This window comes from Rutilus rutilus (genome assembly GCF_951802725.1).
Source record: "Rutilus rutilus genome assembly, chromosome: 23".
NCBI lineage: Eukaryota > Metazoa > Chordata > Actinopteri > Cypriniformes > Leuciscidae > Rutilus > Rutilus rutilus.
The window spans coordinates 5,285,129-5,302,500 of NC_140233.1; the positions used below are offsets into that span (position 1 = coordinate 5,285,129).

A 17,372-nucleotide genomic window follows, 5' to 3' on the forward strand; every position below is an offset into this window, starting at 1 on the left:
CAAAAAGAGTTAACTTAGTTAATGATGCAAATGGTTAGTGACCTACTGTAGAAACGGTGCAGAATCTTCATTTTTAGTAGCTCAAAATCTCTTTGTTTTACATTAAGCTGCTCAGTTTGGTTTGAGCAGACATTATTCGTTATAATGTTACCATGTCTGGAAGAAGTGTGTGGCCAGTTATTCTATGTTTACATAGATGTATTGGTCTAACAAAGGGTTTTCAAATTGAGCACCACAAGGAAGTAGTGGTTGTTTAGAGAAAAACAGTGCAAAATGCAATTCCTGTCTCAGAAAACATTCAAATAAAGTGTTTCCTCTTCAGGGGTTTTATGGTGTAATATAACAGCTTCCTCACTGTTGGTTAACTGAATACTTTAAGGAAGCGCTTTTAATAAAACACACCAGTTTAATTGTTTAAATCTTGACTTTATTTGAAATAACATACACAACTCAGTGCAGCTAGAGAACACATTATGAAGCAGTGCGGATGAGCATGTACACGTGTTTGTGGCACACAGATCAGTAATTGCACTACATAGAAATTATTATTACTCTTATTATTACAGTATTGCTGTATACCCCTCCCCTTGGCATGTCTTGAGCGACCGATTTCCAATCAGCCTCAAGTCTTGGGGGATTCGAACTGGATTGCAGTATCCGATTTGTAAAGAGTCCTCCTTATCCTTGACTTAAAAGCTTTTCCCTCAAACCGTGTCCTTTGCATTAAACGTTATAAGTTCCTGAGATCTTTCCATGGTATTATTGAGCCAAGTTTGGTCATTGTAGAAATACAACTCTGTTAAAATTTCACATCTTACCTAGGAAATGAAATTATCCACTGGAAAAAAAAAAACGGGAAAGGCAAAAAATGGAACGGAACGAACAAAATAAAAGAGAGAAGTACATAATAATACAGTTATTTCTGACTGGTGCAGCCCATCTCCAAGTGGACCAATAAGATGACAGAATTTGCTCTCTTCAAGCCCCTCCCCCAGGCAGACGCGCTCACTAGCACCTCCAGCGCTGATTGGCTGGAAAATCCGCCCATCAGGCCCCAGTCGGCCCAAGCTGGGAGAGTGTGTCTTTGTTCCTCTCCCTTTTCTTTAAATTCACCCAGAGTCTTTTCTGTCTTTCATCTTTTTCCTCACAGTCTCCTCAGGTTTTTCTCATCATTCTGCGCGTTTGCCAGGCTTGGAACTTGTTGTACGCAGCCTGAAGCATTTCCTCCAGGTGGCCCGTTAGCTTTTGCAATCAGAAAACACAGGAAATTACTATGTAGTTCCACTGTAAGTGCATCAGAATATGAAAAAAAAAAAAGCCCTTAAAACCTCGTAAAATTTCACATTATATGAACAAAAATATTTAAAAAACACTTTATATATGGAAAAATCCAAATACAGGAATCACACCGGAAATTATACACACCTTAAACCTCAAATGACATACAATTTAGCACATAAGAGTTAAATTATGTAGTTTAACAAAAGTATATGTTGAACAATTGTGTGCAACATATCGCATCTTTTCTTTTAAGAGCTGCTTTACAGCTCATTTGAACTCTGATCGCATCATTAAATCATTATTTTCCTGTTTATGCCTGTAAAGCTGCTTTGAGTTTGAAACTATTTGTATTGTATAAAGCGTTATAGAAATAAAGGTGACTTGACTTGACTAAACCCTCCAAAATATCTTGCCAGATTGACTTTCGGTGTAGGTGCTTTACTGTAACTTATTTCTGGTACTCTTCACTTAAGGGTCACACTCGTGATCCTTGGCAGTTATTTTTCTTAATGACGGGAATGTACTATATTTTGTAGCAAAAATATGAATTATTGAATATTTTATATTTTGAGGGGATTTCATGGACCTCACCTAGAGTGTTCACTATAAACTATGCACCATTTATTTCTATATAATGTAATCAAATATATAAATAGTCTTTATGCATTAAAAGTATATAGGTGGGTTTTAAATTTGCTATTCATTTCCTATGGCAGTCATTGACCACAAAGATCACAAGTGTGACTATTTTTTAAGACCATTTAGCATTGTCTAATCATGTCCACATTATTTGTGTTCATATAAGAGGGTTAAACAGCACTCTATCCTGAACCAGTTTTTCCACACAATTATGGAAATGGTAAATTCTGAAAAGTATTAATTATTCATGTGTCCTCTCTAAGCAGTATTCAGAGAAGCCATTACAGTAAATGGAGGGGGTGTGGTCAGGGGCGTGGCCTTACATTAGTGCTCAAATACTGCCGTTGGATCTTCTCTTGAAAGGGGCGGAGCTTCGTCAACTGGAATCTCTCCAGGTTAGATTTCATCTTTACCACCTGTGTGCAGGAGGGAGGAACAGATCAAACAAATCAAGTCGCAAAAAAACAATAAAAGTATAAAAAATATACTAAGGCACTCGATTAAGCCTTTATTTTTTCATGGCTTAGATGTTAAAAACATTTCATGCTTGAAACCCTAATAAGAATGGAAGCTTTTTGCCAGTTCTAGCGCCACCTATGGTCCGATTTCCATGAAACTCTGCATGCTTCTTCACCATGTTATGACACATATGCTCATCACTTTTTGTGAAGTTCTGAGTTTTCCTTTAGGATTTATAGGCTTTTGAGTGTATTTTGTCACGCCCCTTTTCTAAATGACCCTGTTACAGCCAGCCAAATGCAAAAGTTCAAAGTTTTTTCCGATAATTATTGATCTAGAGAGTCCAGAGAATTGTCCTAGACTGGTCTGGTTCCGATCGGGCGAAAAACCAGGGACTAGTTCGCAAAAGTAGGTTTTGGACAAAATTCGACATAGCAGAACATTTTCCCTGCCTAAATCGAAATTGGAGATACACATTTCGTCCACCTTGAGCCAGGGATCACAGTGGTGTAAGACACTTGAGTCTAGGACAAACGGTCTAAGAGTTATGAGCGGTTTCTTTTTGAAGAAACACTTGTTGAATTAATCGAGTGCATTGGATTGTTTTTCTTATGAGTGGAACCATCCCTACACCCAAAGAGCACAGAGATCCTGAAGTTACAGCACTTTTTTGCATTCCTTGTGTTTATAAAAATATGCTACTTCCTTATTTCTATTTGGAAATATGCTAATATGTTAAGTAATTGCAGGTGTACTCCTTGACCTTCTCCTCCAGGAAAGGAGTGCTGACGGGGAAACAGGACCAGAAGTGTCGGAGCAGCTCTCCAGCGGCCGTGTATAAGTGCTTCAGCTCGCCCTGAACATCAGTGGGCACTAATTCTATATAAATAAACACAAAGAAAGAATAGATCAAGTTAATGGACACTACAATGCCTTAATGAGACTTAAAATGCCTGGTTTGAACTCCTCGCAATAGCAGAGTGCATTAAAGTCTCAGCTGAGGCGGGTATATTTAATATTATTATACTGGGATGAATAGACAGTGTGAGGTCAAACACTGACGGTTAATGGTCTGTTGGCCTCCGCCCTGCATCAGAACTCCTCCAGGTGACAGCGCTGTGATGGCGGAGCTCGCCGCACTGCTTGACATCACCTAAACCAGGCCAGAAAATAAAACACAGTCTTGAATGCAAGTTTCAAACTTTTACCCACAGATCCACATCCACCTCTCACTGGTGTACCTGCGTCAGGCGGGGTTTATAGTTCCTCATCTCCTGCTGGATAATGCTGATGGAGTTCATAATGTCCTGACTGGTGGTGTAATGCTGCGACTGCAGAGGAGTCGGGCCGTGGGAATATCTTACAGGAACAAACAAAACAAAACAAAAAAACGTAATATGAAGATCTGTAGATTATCCAAACATCTACACGGTGTCTGGCAGATACAGAATAAAGGCGCTGGGTGTTTACCTGTCTGATTTCTTCAGGTTCAGAGCGATGGTCTTACGCACAGTCTCACCCTGAAGGTCATCATATTCTATGGCTTCCTGTAATTTCACCTGAAGAGCCACAAAAAAACATGAGAATCTAGAGTTATTCATGTTAAAAAAAAGAAAGACAGATAAAAGACTAATAGGTCCTTAACAATTGATACTTATTAGATTTATTATAAAACATTATTTTATGATAAATTTGTGTATATATACGCACACACACATTTTTTTTATGGATTGTTCCAAAATGTGGATAATTATCAAAAGTTATAATTGTTAGACACATTTTTTTTAATTATGGCTTAAAGGTTAGGGGTCGAAACCATAAATTGAGATTATATGAGATAAAAAAAACTCAATGACATAAAAAAATGAAATTATCACAAAAAGATGGAATTATGAGATTAAAAAACGATTTTTTATAGATATATATAATTACGAGAAAGTAATAATTATGATAAAAAGTTGAAACTTTGACAAAAAGTTATAATTATGAATGTAGAACAAAACTCTTCATGTAGAAATTATGACTCATCTCAGAATTATGATTTACCTAAGCATGATTTTGAAAAATATTGATAATTGTTACATTTAAAATGTAATTATTATTATATACAATAATTGTATTTATAAAGCTACAGTGATTTTGCTACATCCAGAGGGGTCTGCTTTGTGTCGTGCCTAACAACGTCCATTAATCCTGGTAAAATCCTTGTGATGCACAACCTCGAGTGGCGTTTCACCTTTTTGAGTGGCGGCTGAAAGAAATCTGAATCTCTGGAGTTCCCATCAGTGCTGCTGGTCTCACTGGCTTGATCATTGGGAGCGTCCCTATATAACACACACATAGAATATTAAACACATGCAAACACAAACAAACACCCACACTCGCTGTTGAGTCTCTTACGCTCTGCGAAGGCCGGCCGCCAGCACCATGGCACTGTGGTGGTTGAAGCGTTTGATTATGGCGGAGTTGCTGTTTTCTCTCAGTGATTTGTTTGAGGGGTTTGATGTAGTGGGAACTTTAGCTGTGCCGTAACCCTTCAGAGAAACACAGAGAGAACCGGTTTCACCAAACAATCCTACATGGAGAGGAACTGTCATTTAAAGTCTAACATCACTCACCTCATCTAAAGTCTTATCCTCGAGTGAAAGCAGATCCACCATTGGGTTCTTCACTCCTTGGTTCACCATTGATTTCTGGCCTGAAAAATGCGAATAAACAAACTCCATCAGAATACAACTCACACATAGACACAGATAGACAAGGGAGATTCCTGCAGAGTATATATAAGATCTCAAAACTACATGAAGACTTCACAGGCACAGTACCCTTCTCGTCCTGTTTGGCACACTCTGAGAAGATGTCCTGCTGGCCCGTGTTGATCCGGTCCCTGTGGAAGTAATGAGACTGAAAGAACCGCGTCCAGAACTCCTTCTCCGTCATGTTGTGAGGAACGTTCTCAGCGTATTTCTGCTTGACTGCGATCAAAGACAAAAAGAGACAGAAAAGGGTCATATTCGACACTTTCATGGTATTTTATTTGTCCATAAAGTCTCAAAACAGTTATAAATTCTAAATATTTCACTGCTTTTTTGAGGGGTACTATACCTTTAAGACTACTATATGTAAACGACATTTGTTATGATTGATTTGACCATCTTTTTGTCAAATTCTGATGTATCCTGGACATAAGTGACATTTTATGTAGAACTTTTATATAATAATTATGATTTACTTGAGACAAAAAGACGGAATTATGAGGAAAAAAAATCCATAATTATGAGAATATGAAAAAAGTAATAATTATTATAATTTTGTCAAGTTGAAACTTGACAAAAAGCCATAATTATGACAAATGTTATATAGAAATGATGACTTTTCCCTCATAATTGTGTTTTACCTAGGCATGACTTTTTTCTTTCTTATATGTGGCACAAAAAGGCTTCAATTCATAATGCATCGTGACAAGCTCAATAATAAAACATGGAGAGAAACAATTCATTCAGTATCAAAAGGCATCAATAAAAAGCATTAGGTATTTGTATGCTTATTAGAGTAACACACTGTTAGCTGTGGCCAAACATACTGGGATAAATTGTCTATTAGTTTATTAAAGATTTGTGTTAAAATCAGTCACTTATGAGGATCCGTATCAGTTGAGATGCCGACTTCTATGCAGATCTTAATCACATATCTCACCTGTAGGGTAAGTTCTGAAGATGGACTCGATGATGTCAGAGGTCAGGTTGTACCGCAGGCCGTTGCATCCGTCTGTCTGTGGTCTGATGTCAGCCTGTAACCACGATGATCATCATGAGGTGAATTTACATAATAATAAACTTTATTTTCTACAGCGCCTTTAAAAGTAGCATCTCAAAGCGCTTCACAAAAATAGAAACAAGATAAAAACATACAAATTATACAAACAATTGCGTTAATGAAAGAAAAACAGATGAAAATAAAATAAAATTGTCAATGCTCTTGTTAAATCATGATGATTATTATAAATGATTTATCCGTGCACATTAGGGCTGCAACTAACGATTATTTTGATAATCGATTAATCGGACGATTATTTTTTCGATTAATCGATTAATCGGATAAAAGTTTTTTTTTTTAAAATCAATTTGATTTTTTTGTTTATTATAACTAAAAACCCTAAATCAGGGTATTTATGTGTAAAAGTGTACTACTAAAAAATGCAAAAGCCACACATTGAGTTTTACTAATATAATCTTTAATTTTTACATTTTAAACCTTAAAACACAAAAGTTTGTCCAGTTTTTAAACAGTAAAACCTCTTTAAATATCCAAAATATAAATAAACAAAACAAAATATTGAGTTGTGCTGCTCAAATAAACTTCCCATTATGAAATTAGGACACAAACATGTTTGTAATAAGATATTAAGCAGCAGATTTTGAATTCTAATGTAGAGTGTGTTGTTTCTTGATAACAGACCGCTGCTAAGTATAACACACCGTTGCCATGAAAAACAGAGCGTTGCTATGGACGCAGGATTCTAACCGTAGAGACGGAACGGACTATTTTCTTTAGCGGAAGCAATACAATCATTTTTTAAATCAATAAACTCCTTTTTAAATCAATATTTTGTCAAATTATTGATTTATTTGGTGGGTAGCCATATTAAAAGCGGGATTATCCCTTACATAGTAGACAAATGCTATAAAAAGAAAGCGGAATGGAGGTACGCAGCTAAAAGGCTTGATTAAAAGTACAGGAAAAATGATGCATTAGTGCACAAGCATTCGTTGAAAACCACTGACTACAGTGACTAAAAAACAATCGTTTATTGCTGTTATTAACTGCCATTATATGTAGTGCTTCACTTTGTAAACAGTAAACACCATTTAATTTAACTTATTTCTGCTGTAACGTTAGCGCTATTTTAAGCCATCATTTATGTTGCGAGCGAACTGATTGCGCAACCTGATGCTCGATACAAAATAGATCTAGTGTGACTGTCCCGAAGTTATAAACAAAGCTGTTTACACAGTAGCATTGAATTAAACTAGACTATACAATTTTCACATCTTCATATGATGAGGATATACAGTTTTTTCTTGCCGTGCTGATGTTTCAACTTCATCCGTGACACCAACGTGTTTCCTCTTCGTGCATCACTGTGGTACTTCCATGCCACACAAGCTCAGCTTTGCATAACTTGCAGATTACAGTCTTATTTGCTGCATTTAATGTAAAATACTCCCATGCCTTAGATAATTTGGGGCGCACACTTTATTTCTGCCGCCGATTGATCTGTCATTTCTCTCCGATTACTCTGCCATTTCGCGTGTGGGACTACACAGCGATGTCATGAAAGTGACGTCATCAGTAACGCTCCCCGTGACGTGAGCAGACCAACTAATCGACAATGACATTCGTTGACAACGATTTTCATAATCGATTATTATCGATTTTATCGATTAGTTGTTGCAGCCCTAGTGCACATCATTATTATTTTTAATTCATGTGCACGTGCAATCTTTAATCAAAAACTCAAAAAATCTTGGATCAGCTTTCCTGTAGCTCAAACAGTAGAGCGGTGACGCTTGCAACACCAAGGTCATGGGTTCGATTCCCAGGGAAAGCAAGAGCTGATAAGAATGTTAATGTTGTGCCTTGAAATGCAAGCGTCTGCCAAATGCGTAAATGTAAATGAAAAAAATGTTAACCTCCAAAAGACATCTGTTCTCTTCATGACGTGCGTCTCGGCGGAGGGTGGGACTAAACATCCTCCACAACGCACCACAATTTGACATTCAGATCTGCGTCAATATAGTTAGCAACACCCAACCTCCTACAATCCAATCAATTCCAGAGTCCCTACATTTTTTTTTCTCATTCCAGATGCCATTTACCTTGGGTATATATATATCACAATAGGGAAGAAAAGACTATCGCAAATTTAGTTTCATGCCGATTTTAAACTGTTAGCCTTGTGATATGTTTAAACTCACCAGGAAGGCAGCAGAGATGCCCACTTCCTGTTGTTTGTTGTTGGCGAGGGAGTGCTCCACAGAATTCAGGCTCATCCGATTGGCCCAGAACTCCTCGGCGCTGATCACCTGACTCACCACTAAGTCCTTATAGAGCTGGAACAGAACAGGGTCTTCCTGCAACATCCTGAAACATAAAGCATCAGCTGGAGGTCAACCAACACCACTTCTGTGGCCAAATCGCTGATGTTATAGTGACACAATCATCTAATGATGGCAAAAGAGATGCAACTTTACCTGTTCTTCTCCTCCAGCTCTTTATTGGCTTTCTTCTTGAACTTGGGCAGGAGCTGCTGCAGCAGTTCTTTGATGGCGTCTCTGTCCTTCAGTGCTGAGCTCTCATTGGCGAAATGAAAGGTGGTGCTTTCTCCACTGTGCAGAACCAGCTGGAGCTGGATCTTGGCCTTTCCATCAGGACTGATCTTCTGACCTGCACAGGTATAGAGAAAAAGTCTATTATACATGGATATTTGGATATTAACATGCCTAAGACTTTTGCATAGTACTGTATACACACTGATGAGCACAAACATTACGACCAGTCACAGGTGAAGAGAATATCATTGATCATCTCCTAACAAGGCCACATATTAAGATGCAGGAGAAATGGACAGGAATAAAGATCTGAGGGACTTTGACAAGGGCCAGATTGTTATGGTGAGGCGACTGGGTCAGAGTATCTCTGAAACGGCAAGGATTGTGTGTTGCTCCCGGTCAGCAGTGCTGAGGAGTTACCAACAGTGGTTCGAGGAGGGACAAACTCATCGATGCACGAGGGCAACAGTCCAGCCTGATCCGAGCCAGCAGAAAGTCACAAAATATTAATGATGGTTATGGGAGGAATGTGTCACAACCAAGCGTGCCGCACAGGTCCAGAAAAGTGAAGCCAAAGTGTCTCGATGATCGCCCCCAGGTGGCTGGTCCCAGTACAGGTCATAAACCCCGCCCTCTCCATGTAATATAACGGACGTGAAACCTGAGGACCTTCTCGATCCTGTCCTGGTACGGTAATGCGACCAGTCAGGGTAAGCAACAGCTAGAGAAAGTAGTGAGCAGAGCCTCCAAGATCATTGGCTGTAGTGTGCCTATAGCCTCACACTACGACTCCAGAATTATTAAGGCGGCGAGAAACATCACCTCTGACCCCTATCACCCAGCACATCACTTGTTCACTCTACTGCCCTCAGGGAAGAGGTACAGAAGCATCATCAGCAGAACATCACGCTTCAGAGATAGTACCCATCCCCAAGCCATACGTTATTTAAACAAGGTCTGAAGCTAGAACATTGAATGCTTATATTAAATTAAGTTCATGTACTAGTTGGTTGTTTTCCACCCCACCACTCACCCTTACTTACCCCAATCTCAACTCCTTATGCTTTATGAGTATTTGCCTTGTGCCTTTTGCACCAAGCTCTTATGGACTGGTTCATAACCCGCTGACACACTTAATGTGCAATTTGTGTTGTTCATGTCTGTGTATTTGATGTTATTGGGGGGTATATGTGTGGAATGTGTTGTTGTGTCAGCGTATTGTTGTTAATTAAGTTGTATATGTGAGCATACCAAGAAAAATTCTTATCAACTGTAATGTTGAAATGGCTAAATAAATTTTGAACTTGAACTTGTGAGGCAAACTAAACAATCAAATTACACTTCAAATACATTTTTTCCCAAAAGATGTTTTATGCCATTTTAGGTCATTTTTATCACGCTGATGTAAGTTAAAGTGCTCTTTTTTTTAATTAAGTTTGGCCTTAGTTAGTTATTTGATGCTATAAAAACGGGAGTGTGATGTCATGATTGACAGCTGCTCTAAACGAAGTAGTCACTGAGGCACCAACGGACTTTTTGGGGGATTTTAGGAAGGAGATTAAAGCTTAAACTGTAATTTCTACATTTCCATAAGTGTTTATTTCACACTTGAGTTGTTCTGCAGGAAACTGTACTAATGGTTTCTGCGGGAGTTTGGGTGGGACATTGATATCGTGGCTCCATTTCACGCTCACTACTGCGCAAAATCAGGTCCCAAATCTGCGCAAGATATCAGCGCCATATTGGGACATTGGCAGCTTCACTTTTCTACAACAGAAGAGAGTGTAGGTGCGTCGTCCATCTTTTTTTTACAGTCTATGATCACAACACACACTGCATCTCACTGTGCTGCGTCACCGCAGATCAACGGGCACGCAAGCGTCAGAACTGGACCTCGGAGCTGTAGAAGAAGGTCGCCTGGTCCGATGAGTTTTCTTTTACATCACGTGGACGGCCGTGTACGTGTGCAGTGCGACGGCACCAGGATCACTGTGGGACGACGACAAGCCCGTGGATGTCCTGGACAATGTTCTGCTGGGAAACCTGGGTCCGGCCGTTCATGTGGACGTCAATTTGACACGTGCCACCAACTTAAACATTGTTGCAGACCAGGTGCAGACCATGACAATGGTGGAAGTGGCTCTTTCAGCAGGATAATGCACTCCGCGACACTGCACACATTGTTCAGGAATGGTTTGAGGAACATGATGAAGAGTTCAAGGTGTTCAATGCCTCCAAATACCCCAGCTCTCCATCCAGCTGAGCATCTGTGCATCTCGCAACCTACAGGTCTTGAAGGATCTGAGACCACAGGACACCTTCAGGACTCTTAAAGAGTCCATGCGTCAGTGGGACGGTGCTGTTTTGGCAGCACACGGAGGACCAACAGCATAATAGGCAGGTGGTCATCATTTTTTGGCTCATCGGTGTGTAAACACACACACACACAATTTAGACTGCAAATATAACATAATTGGAGTGAGCAGAAACTGCTGAGCTCTTTTACCACAAATTTCATTTCCATGCTAACAATGACTACTAAACATGACTTGTGATTTCTACATTACCATATTTCATGACTGAACTTGAAAGGTTTACACACTGTTAAAAATCTATTTCACTGCAAAGAAAAATCTTAAATGGATTTCTATTAATCCATGCATAATGTAGGGTTTTTAAGGCATTGCTATAGGTATTTTAACACGTCAAAGGTTGCACCCGTTCCGTTCGTCTACACCAGAGGGTCACCAAACTCGGTCCTGGAGGGCCAGCGTCCTGCAGAGTTTACCTCCAACCCCAATAAAACACACCTGAACCAGCCAATCAAGGTCTTACTAGGCATACTAGAAACTGTGGCCCTCCAGGACCGTGTTTGGTGACCCCACACCAAACAAACCTGAAATGTGGGTGTAACTCACAGCGGATGTCGGCATAAAGGTGGCTGACCGAAAAGCGGTCCTTCCCTTCTGGACCCCAGGCGATCCGCTCGGCCATCAGGTACAGAGTCCCGTCCTGCTTTCTCTGACGGACCCTCTTCACCACCAACAACACCTCCTCGGACAGAGACGCCATGACTACACAAACAAAGGGACGTCCAAACCTCATTATTAATGCAGGACATTCAGATTAATGATTTATTATGTGAACATGAATTGAACCTCCCTATTAAAGATGGCTCTTCGCACAGTTTGTGGTTTGTGATGGAAATAATGGACTTAAAACCCATTAAAAAACCTGTTAAGGGTTGTGAAGAAGGGTGTGCATTTAGCATAACCATAACCATAAAAACATGCAGAAATAAGATATTACATCAGAGACAAAACAGCCAATAATCAGATTCAAAACTGATATTAAATCAGATCTATGTCAGATATTAAGTCATGAGATTCAGATCAGACTCAGAATAGAAATCGAATCAGATCAGATATGACAGATTCAGATTAAGCCGATATTAAATCAGATGGAGCTAACAGCACTAGCACACATCACTTATTCTTCACAAAACCCTTTGTTAAAGTCAATTTATTAAGACTCATTATAAATATATGTAGAAATAGAGAATCTAAACAACAGGTTTTTAATGCCAGAGACATTTTAAACACAGCAAAACACATTTTAAACACATAAAGGTGATGAATCTGAAATCTGCAACTGAAAGCTGAACTCAGGCTCACACCTGGTGACTTTAATTAACTGTTTTATTTCAATATAATAAACCCTCACCTGGCGCTCCAAAGCAGCTGAAGCTGAAGCCTCAATATTGATCTTGTGGTAAGCGACGTGAAATCAGTGTTAATGTCAGTATTTGTGTTTTATTTACAGTCGTTACGGACGCCGTGAGTGACAGCAGCCCTCTCAGATCCGCCTTAGAAACAGAGTGAAGCCAGAAACAGTGACGCGCTTCCTCATAATGGCTGCCAAACGGAACACATTTCAAAATTAAAGTTCTGTATATGGTCAATGGATTCCATTTTAACAATATAATATAATATAATAATATAATATAATATAATATAATATAATATAATATAATATAATATAATATAATATAATATAATATAATATAATATAATATAATATAATATAATATAATGGTAATATAATATAATATAATGGTAATATAATGGTAATATAATATAATATAATATAAAGGTAATATAATATAATATAATATAATATAATATAATATAATATAATATAATGGTAATATATTATAATATAATATAATATAATATAATATAATCATAGACTGTAAAAAATATATCATATAGAACGCTCTGTATTACAATAATAAAACATATCGATTGTGTTTTTATTTAGAACGCAACACAACTTTTATTTTGACAGCAGACATCGCTCGTGTTCCGACTTTAGACTTTCCTTATTGCTGCTGATGGAACTAAAATGCAACTTTCCATACATGAAAGCAAGTGACAGTTCTTTGTGTTCATCACCACCAGGATAAGTCAATGAATTGGTTTGGTTTTGGTTTCAATGGCTTTGGTCAGATACGGCCGGCAGATGTAACCTGTAAAGTGAACACACCTGTCCTGGTTTCAGATGTGTGTAGATCATGTGTGATCAGATCAGACTGTAGAGTCAGAGCCAGCTGGAGCTCCAGAGCTCATGTGCATCACACAGACTGTAAGCGAACAAACATATTTTCTTAAATAGATCATTTTACTTTGCCTAGTTTTTCTACAATATTAGTCACTATGATAAAATAAAATAACTGGTAACACTTTACAATTAGGTTCACTAAGAATGAACAGTACTTCTACAGCATTTATACATCTTAGTTAATATTCATTTAAACATTTACGAATACATTATTAAAATCAAAGGTTGTATATTTGTTAACATTAGTTAATGCACTGTGAACTAACATGAACAAACAACGAACATCTGAATTTTTATTAACTAACATTAACAAAGATTAATAAATACTGTAACAAATGTATTGCTCATTGTTAGTTCATGTTAGTTAATACATTAACTAATGAACCTTATTGTAAAGTGTTACCAAATAACCTTCTATTTACATATTATTTTGTATTAATATTTTAATATGATTAATATTTTATGCATATCATTTACTCAAATTATATGCTGTATTATATATATATTTATAACTGATTATCTTCTATCTATAATGGGTTTTGTTGCAGGCGGCAGTCATGTGTGTGTGTCCGGGTTCGGGTCCCGGTCCGGTTCACCAGAACAGGTGTGTGGAGACGCTTTTCCAGAGAGTCGGGGGTGCACAGACGCTTTCATCAGTGAAAGACACCTGACGCTCAACTTCACAGACAGAGTGGAATGCTGGGAAATACAGCAGCCACTGCACAAGCTGGTGTGGAAGAGGGAGCAAGACCTCTCTGTCAATACCGGTAATATACAGGTGTGCCCAGTGAATCTGTTGCTAGTGTACTGGTATATTGATATGATGCATTTAAACAGGACAAACCGTCCCGCTGCCATTGGTGCCAGGCGGGTACGTCATGCCCAGATCTCCTTTCTTCCGTGCGCTCGGCTCTGAACTGTGTGCCGTGAGCCTGGCGTTGGGCCCAGAACACGCTGTGATGCTGACTTCAGCCGGGACTGTGTATTCCTGGGGATCTGGAAGGTACGAGGAAGATTGCCTGTAACACTTTACAATAAGGTTGCATTAGTTAACATGAACTATCAATGCAAAATACTTCTAAAGCATTTATTAATCTTAGTTACTGTTAATTTCAGTATTTACTAATAGTATTTCATATTAATAGTATTTCATATTATTTAATACACCCTGAGCTAACATGAACAGTTGCATTTTTATTTACGTATACTGTAACAAATGGATTGCTCATTATTCGTTAATGTTAAAGGAATTACTATTTTGCCCAAAATTATATATTGGTTTAATTGTAGAACTAATCTGCATTTATGGGCGAGTCTCACAGAATATGTCAAGAACATAATCTGTGTCATTTTTCAAATTATAAATAAGAAAATTAAGCATATTTTTTAAAATATTCATGGAAATTAACCCACTGGTGCTGTTTTTTTACTTTATCGGAATGGCGGGAAACTTGGTAAAGGATTTGGCACTTGCTGTGTGAACACACACACACACACACACACACACACACAAAATCATGGACATGATTGGAAAAGGTTAAACAGTCCTGAAAAAAATAGTCACACTTGTATTGTTCTCATCAAAAATGAGCTCATTAGAATGAATGGGAAGTGAATTTCCTCTAGTGGAAGCGTTCGGTACTGCGGCCAAACACAATCTGACTGAAAGCTCATTTATTGAAATATCATCAACCTCGAATTTGGAAACCAGCTTGTTTAGATGTAATCATATATTTAGATTATATGTTTATTTATTAGCTTTGGTTTCCTCACAGTTTTAGAGTAAAACGTGATTTGAAAAATATAAATTTCAAATGAAATTTTTCATAAACTTAAACTTCCATGTTCACTTTTTTTTTACTTTTTGCCAAGTGTCTTTATGACGGTTAGTTTATGTTGGAAATTTCATTTATTTACAGGTAATAAATGGATTATAACTATTGCATAAATATAATTTGGCACCATAAAATTCCCTAAAACTACAAAATATTGAATTAAAAACATTATCGAACTAAAATATAGTACATTCATTTCTTTGGGGGGGGGGAATAGATTATTTTTGCATTCACGTGAGCAGCACCAACATATTTTACCCACAAATTCTCATTACTGTAACAGCGTTTTTATTGTTAGCTAAAACCATGCAAAATAATTTTTGGTTATTAAAAATAAAGCTAAAATAAATATAAATATTAGATGAAAAACTTAAAAAACTTAAATAGAAAAATTGCCATTGCAACTAATTGAAATAAAATAAGTTTAGATTGAAGTAATACAATTGCGAAAAATTTTAATAAATTAAAGCTAAACAGAAATATTAAAAAACGAATAAAATTGACAAAAGCACATGACAAAAAGCTAATTCTAAATTTTAATAGATACTATAATAGTGCATAAATATTGCTAAAATAGCACAAAAAGCATTATTTTCACTGTAAATTATTTATATTTTATATATTATATTATTTAGTATTTGTTGTACCACCTCTAATTTAAGCTTATTGTGAAAAATCATTGTATTACAGTAATGTTTAATGTAAAATAAAACTGCCTTTTCGAGACTACATCATTTTAAATAGATTTATTTAAAGCATTATTCATTTCTTTTGGCGTAAAACGTACTCGATGTGTCTTTAAACTACTCAGTTCCCGTGCTGAATGTTTTTAAGCTGGTGTGTTGTTTTGGCAGTCACGGTCAGCTGGGTCACGGCGCTCTGACGTCGCAGGACGAGCCTCAGGTCGTGGAGGCGCTGTGGGGCGTCCCGATCCGAGCAGTGTCCGCGGGGAGCTGGCACTCCGCTTCCGTCAGCAGTGAGATTATCCCAGTAACATTCCCTGTCAAATTCATCCGTTTGCTTGCTCTTACTGAGCATACTGTAAACACACTGCAAAAAATGTCTTGCCTTTTGTCTTGTTTCCAGTCCAAATATCAAAAAAATCTTAAATCAAGATGCATTTACTAAAGTAGTAAAATCTTGTTTTCTAGGGGAAAAAATCCAAATGAAGTGAGTTTTTTCTTAAAACATGCAAAATGATCTGCCAATGGGGTAAGAAAATGTATTTTAATTCCAAGGGGAAAACAAGATTATTTTTCTTACCGTGTTGGCAGATCATTTTACTTGTTTTAGGCAAAAACTCTCATCATTTGATTTTTTTCCCCCAGAAAACAAGACTTAATATCTTATCTTATCTTCCTCATCTAGTAAATGCATTTTGATTTAAGAATTTTTAGATATTTAGACTGGAAACAAGACAAAAATACTAAGTAAGAATGTCATGTTTTGCAGTGCAACAGCCACTTAAGTTAAAGGCTTGTTTGATTGTTTTATGGTAAAAACAGCAATTGTGATTTTTAAAGATCATACTCATACTTCATACTTCATCCCACTTTTGAATTGCTCCCATTTGGTCGTAGACTCAAAATCCCTTTGGCCACGTGTATAAAAAATTGTTTGCCCCGATTATCTTAAATCGTACAATTTTCTAAAGTGATACAATAGTGTGTTTTGGTCTTTTTTTGAATGATGGAAACAGTGTTTAATTGTATAATTTTGTTAATTATGTGTTTGTGTTGTTAATGTGTGAAGTATTTTTATCTATGTCACCAGGGTCAAAGACAAATTTCAGCATGGATAATAAAGTTCAACTCAACTCAACTCTACTGACTGTTCATCTGAAATCTGTCTGAAATAAATGTGTTGTTTATTGTGTTTAGCTGGCGGGGACCTGTATATGTGGGGCTGGAATGAAAGCGGGCAGCTCGGTCTGCCATCTAGAGGCCTGGAGGAGGAAAAACACAGAGCAAAAAGTGGTGGTAAAAGGACTTAAATATATATGACTTTACATATGAATGTTTACTCAGGGCTGCCAACTCTCACGCCACACATCCATTTTCTCACGAACTTTCAAATTCTGTCTTTTGTTTTTGTAATCAGGCTCTCAAAAAGTATATAAAAATTAGTATTTAGATTTATCGGCCAAAATATCGGTTATCGGATTTAAAATATGAAGATTATCGGTTACCGTTATTGGCCAAAATGT

General features: G+C 37.4%; 2 protein-coding genes across 2 annotated transcripts in view; one reads left to right on the plus strand and one right to left on the minus strand.

Moving 5' to 3' along the window:
* Positions 1-408: 408 nt before the first annotated feature.
* Positions 409-12,605, minus strand: gtf2h1 (general transcription factor IIH, polypeptide 1). Its single transcript, XM_084396936.1, has 15 exons — positions 12,435-12,605; positions 11,630-11,785; positions 8,634-8,826; positions 8,358-8,523; positions 6,076-6,169; positions 5,205-5,354; positions 4,998-5,077; positions 4,780-4,913; positions 4,616-4,703; positions 3,850-3,938; positions 3,621-3,738; positions 3,442-3,532; positions 3,143-3,258; positions 2,244-2,336; positions 409-1,242 (listed from the first exon to the last, which is right to left on the minus strand). Exons 2-15 carry the CDS (start codon positions 11,781-11,783, stop codon positions 1,156-1,158), a joined length of 1,653 nt encoding a protein of 550 aa, XP_084253062.1. The 5' UTR covers positions 11,784-11,785; positions 12,435-12,605; the 3' UTR covers positions 409-1,155.
* Positions 12,606-13,039: 434 nt separating this feature from the next.
* rccd1 (RCC1 domain containing 1) overlaps positions 13,040-17,372 on the plus strand; it is a 7,476-nt gene continuing 3,143 nt past the window's right edge. Inside the window, exons 1-5 of the mRNA XM_084397180.1 lie at positions 13,040-13,355; positions 13,880-14,098; positions 14,169-14,334; positions 16,021-16,142; positions 17,047-17,145. Coding sequence (XP_084253306.1) covers positions 13,181-13,355; positions 13,880-14,098; positions 14,169-14,334; positions 16,021-16,142; positions 17,047-17,145 — 781 coding nt within the window. The 5' untranslated portion in view covers positions 13,040-13,180. The remainder of the gene's footprint in view (positions 13,356-13,879; positions 14,099-14,168; positions 14,335-16,020; positions 16,143-17,046; positions 17,146-17,372) is intronic.

Coding starts and splice junctions, on each gene's coding strand:
- gtf2h1 (XM_084396936.1), bottom strand. CDS start 11,783: ATGGCGTCTCTGTCCGAGGAGGTGTTGTTGGTGGTGAAGAGGGTCCGT. Junction 6,170..8,357: donor GCATCTCTGCTGCCTTCCTG/GTGAGTTTAAAC, acceptor TCGTGGTTACAG/GCTGACATCAGACCACAGAC. Junction 3,739..3,849: donor AACCTGAAGAAATCAGACAG/GTAAACACCCAG, acceptor TGTTCCTGTAAG/ATATTCCCACGGCCCGACTC.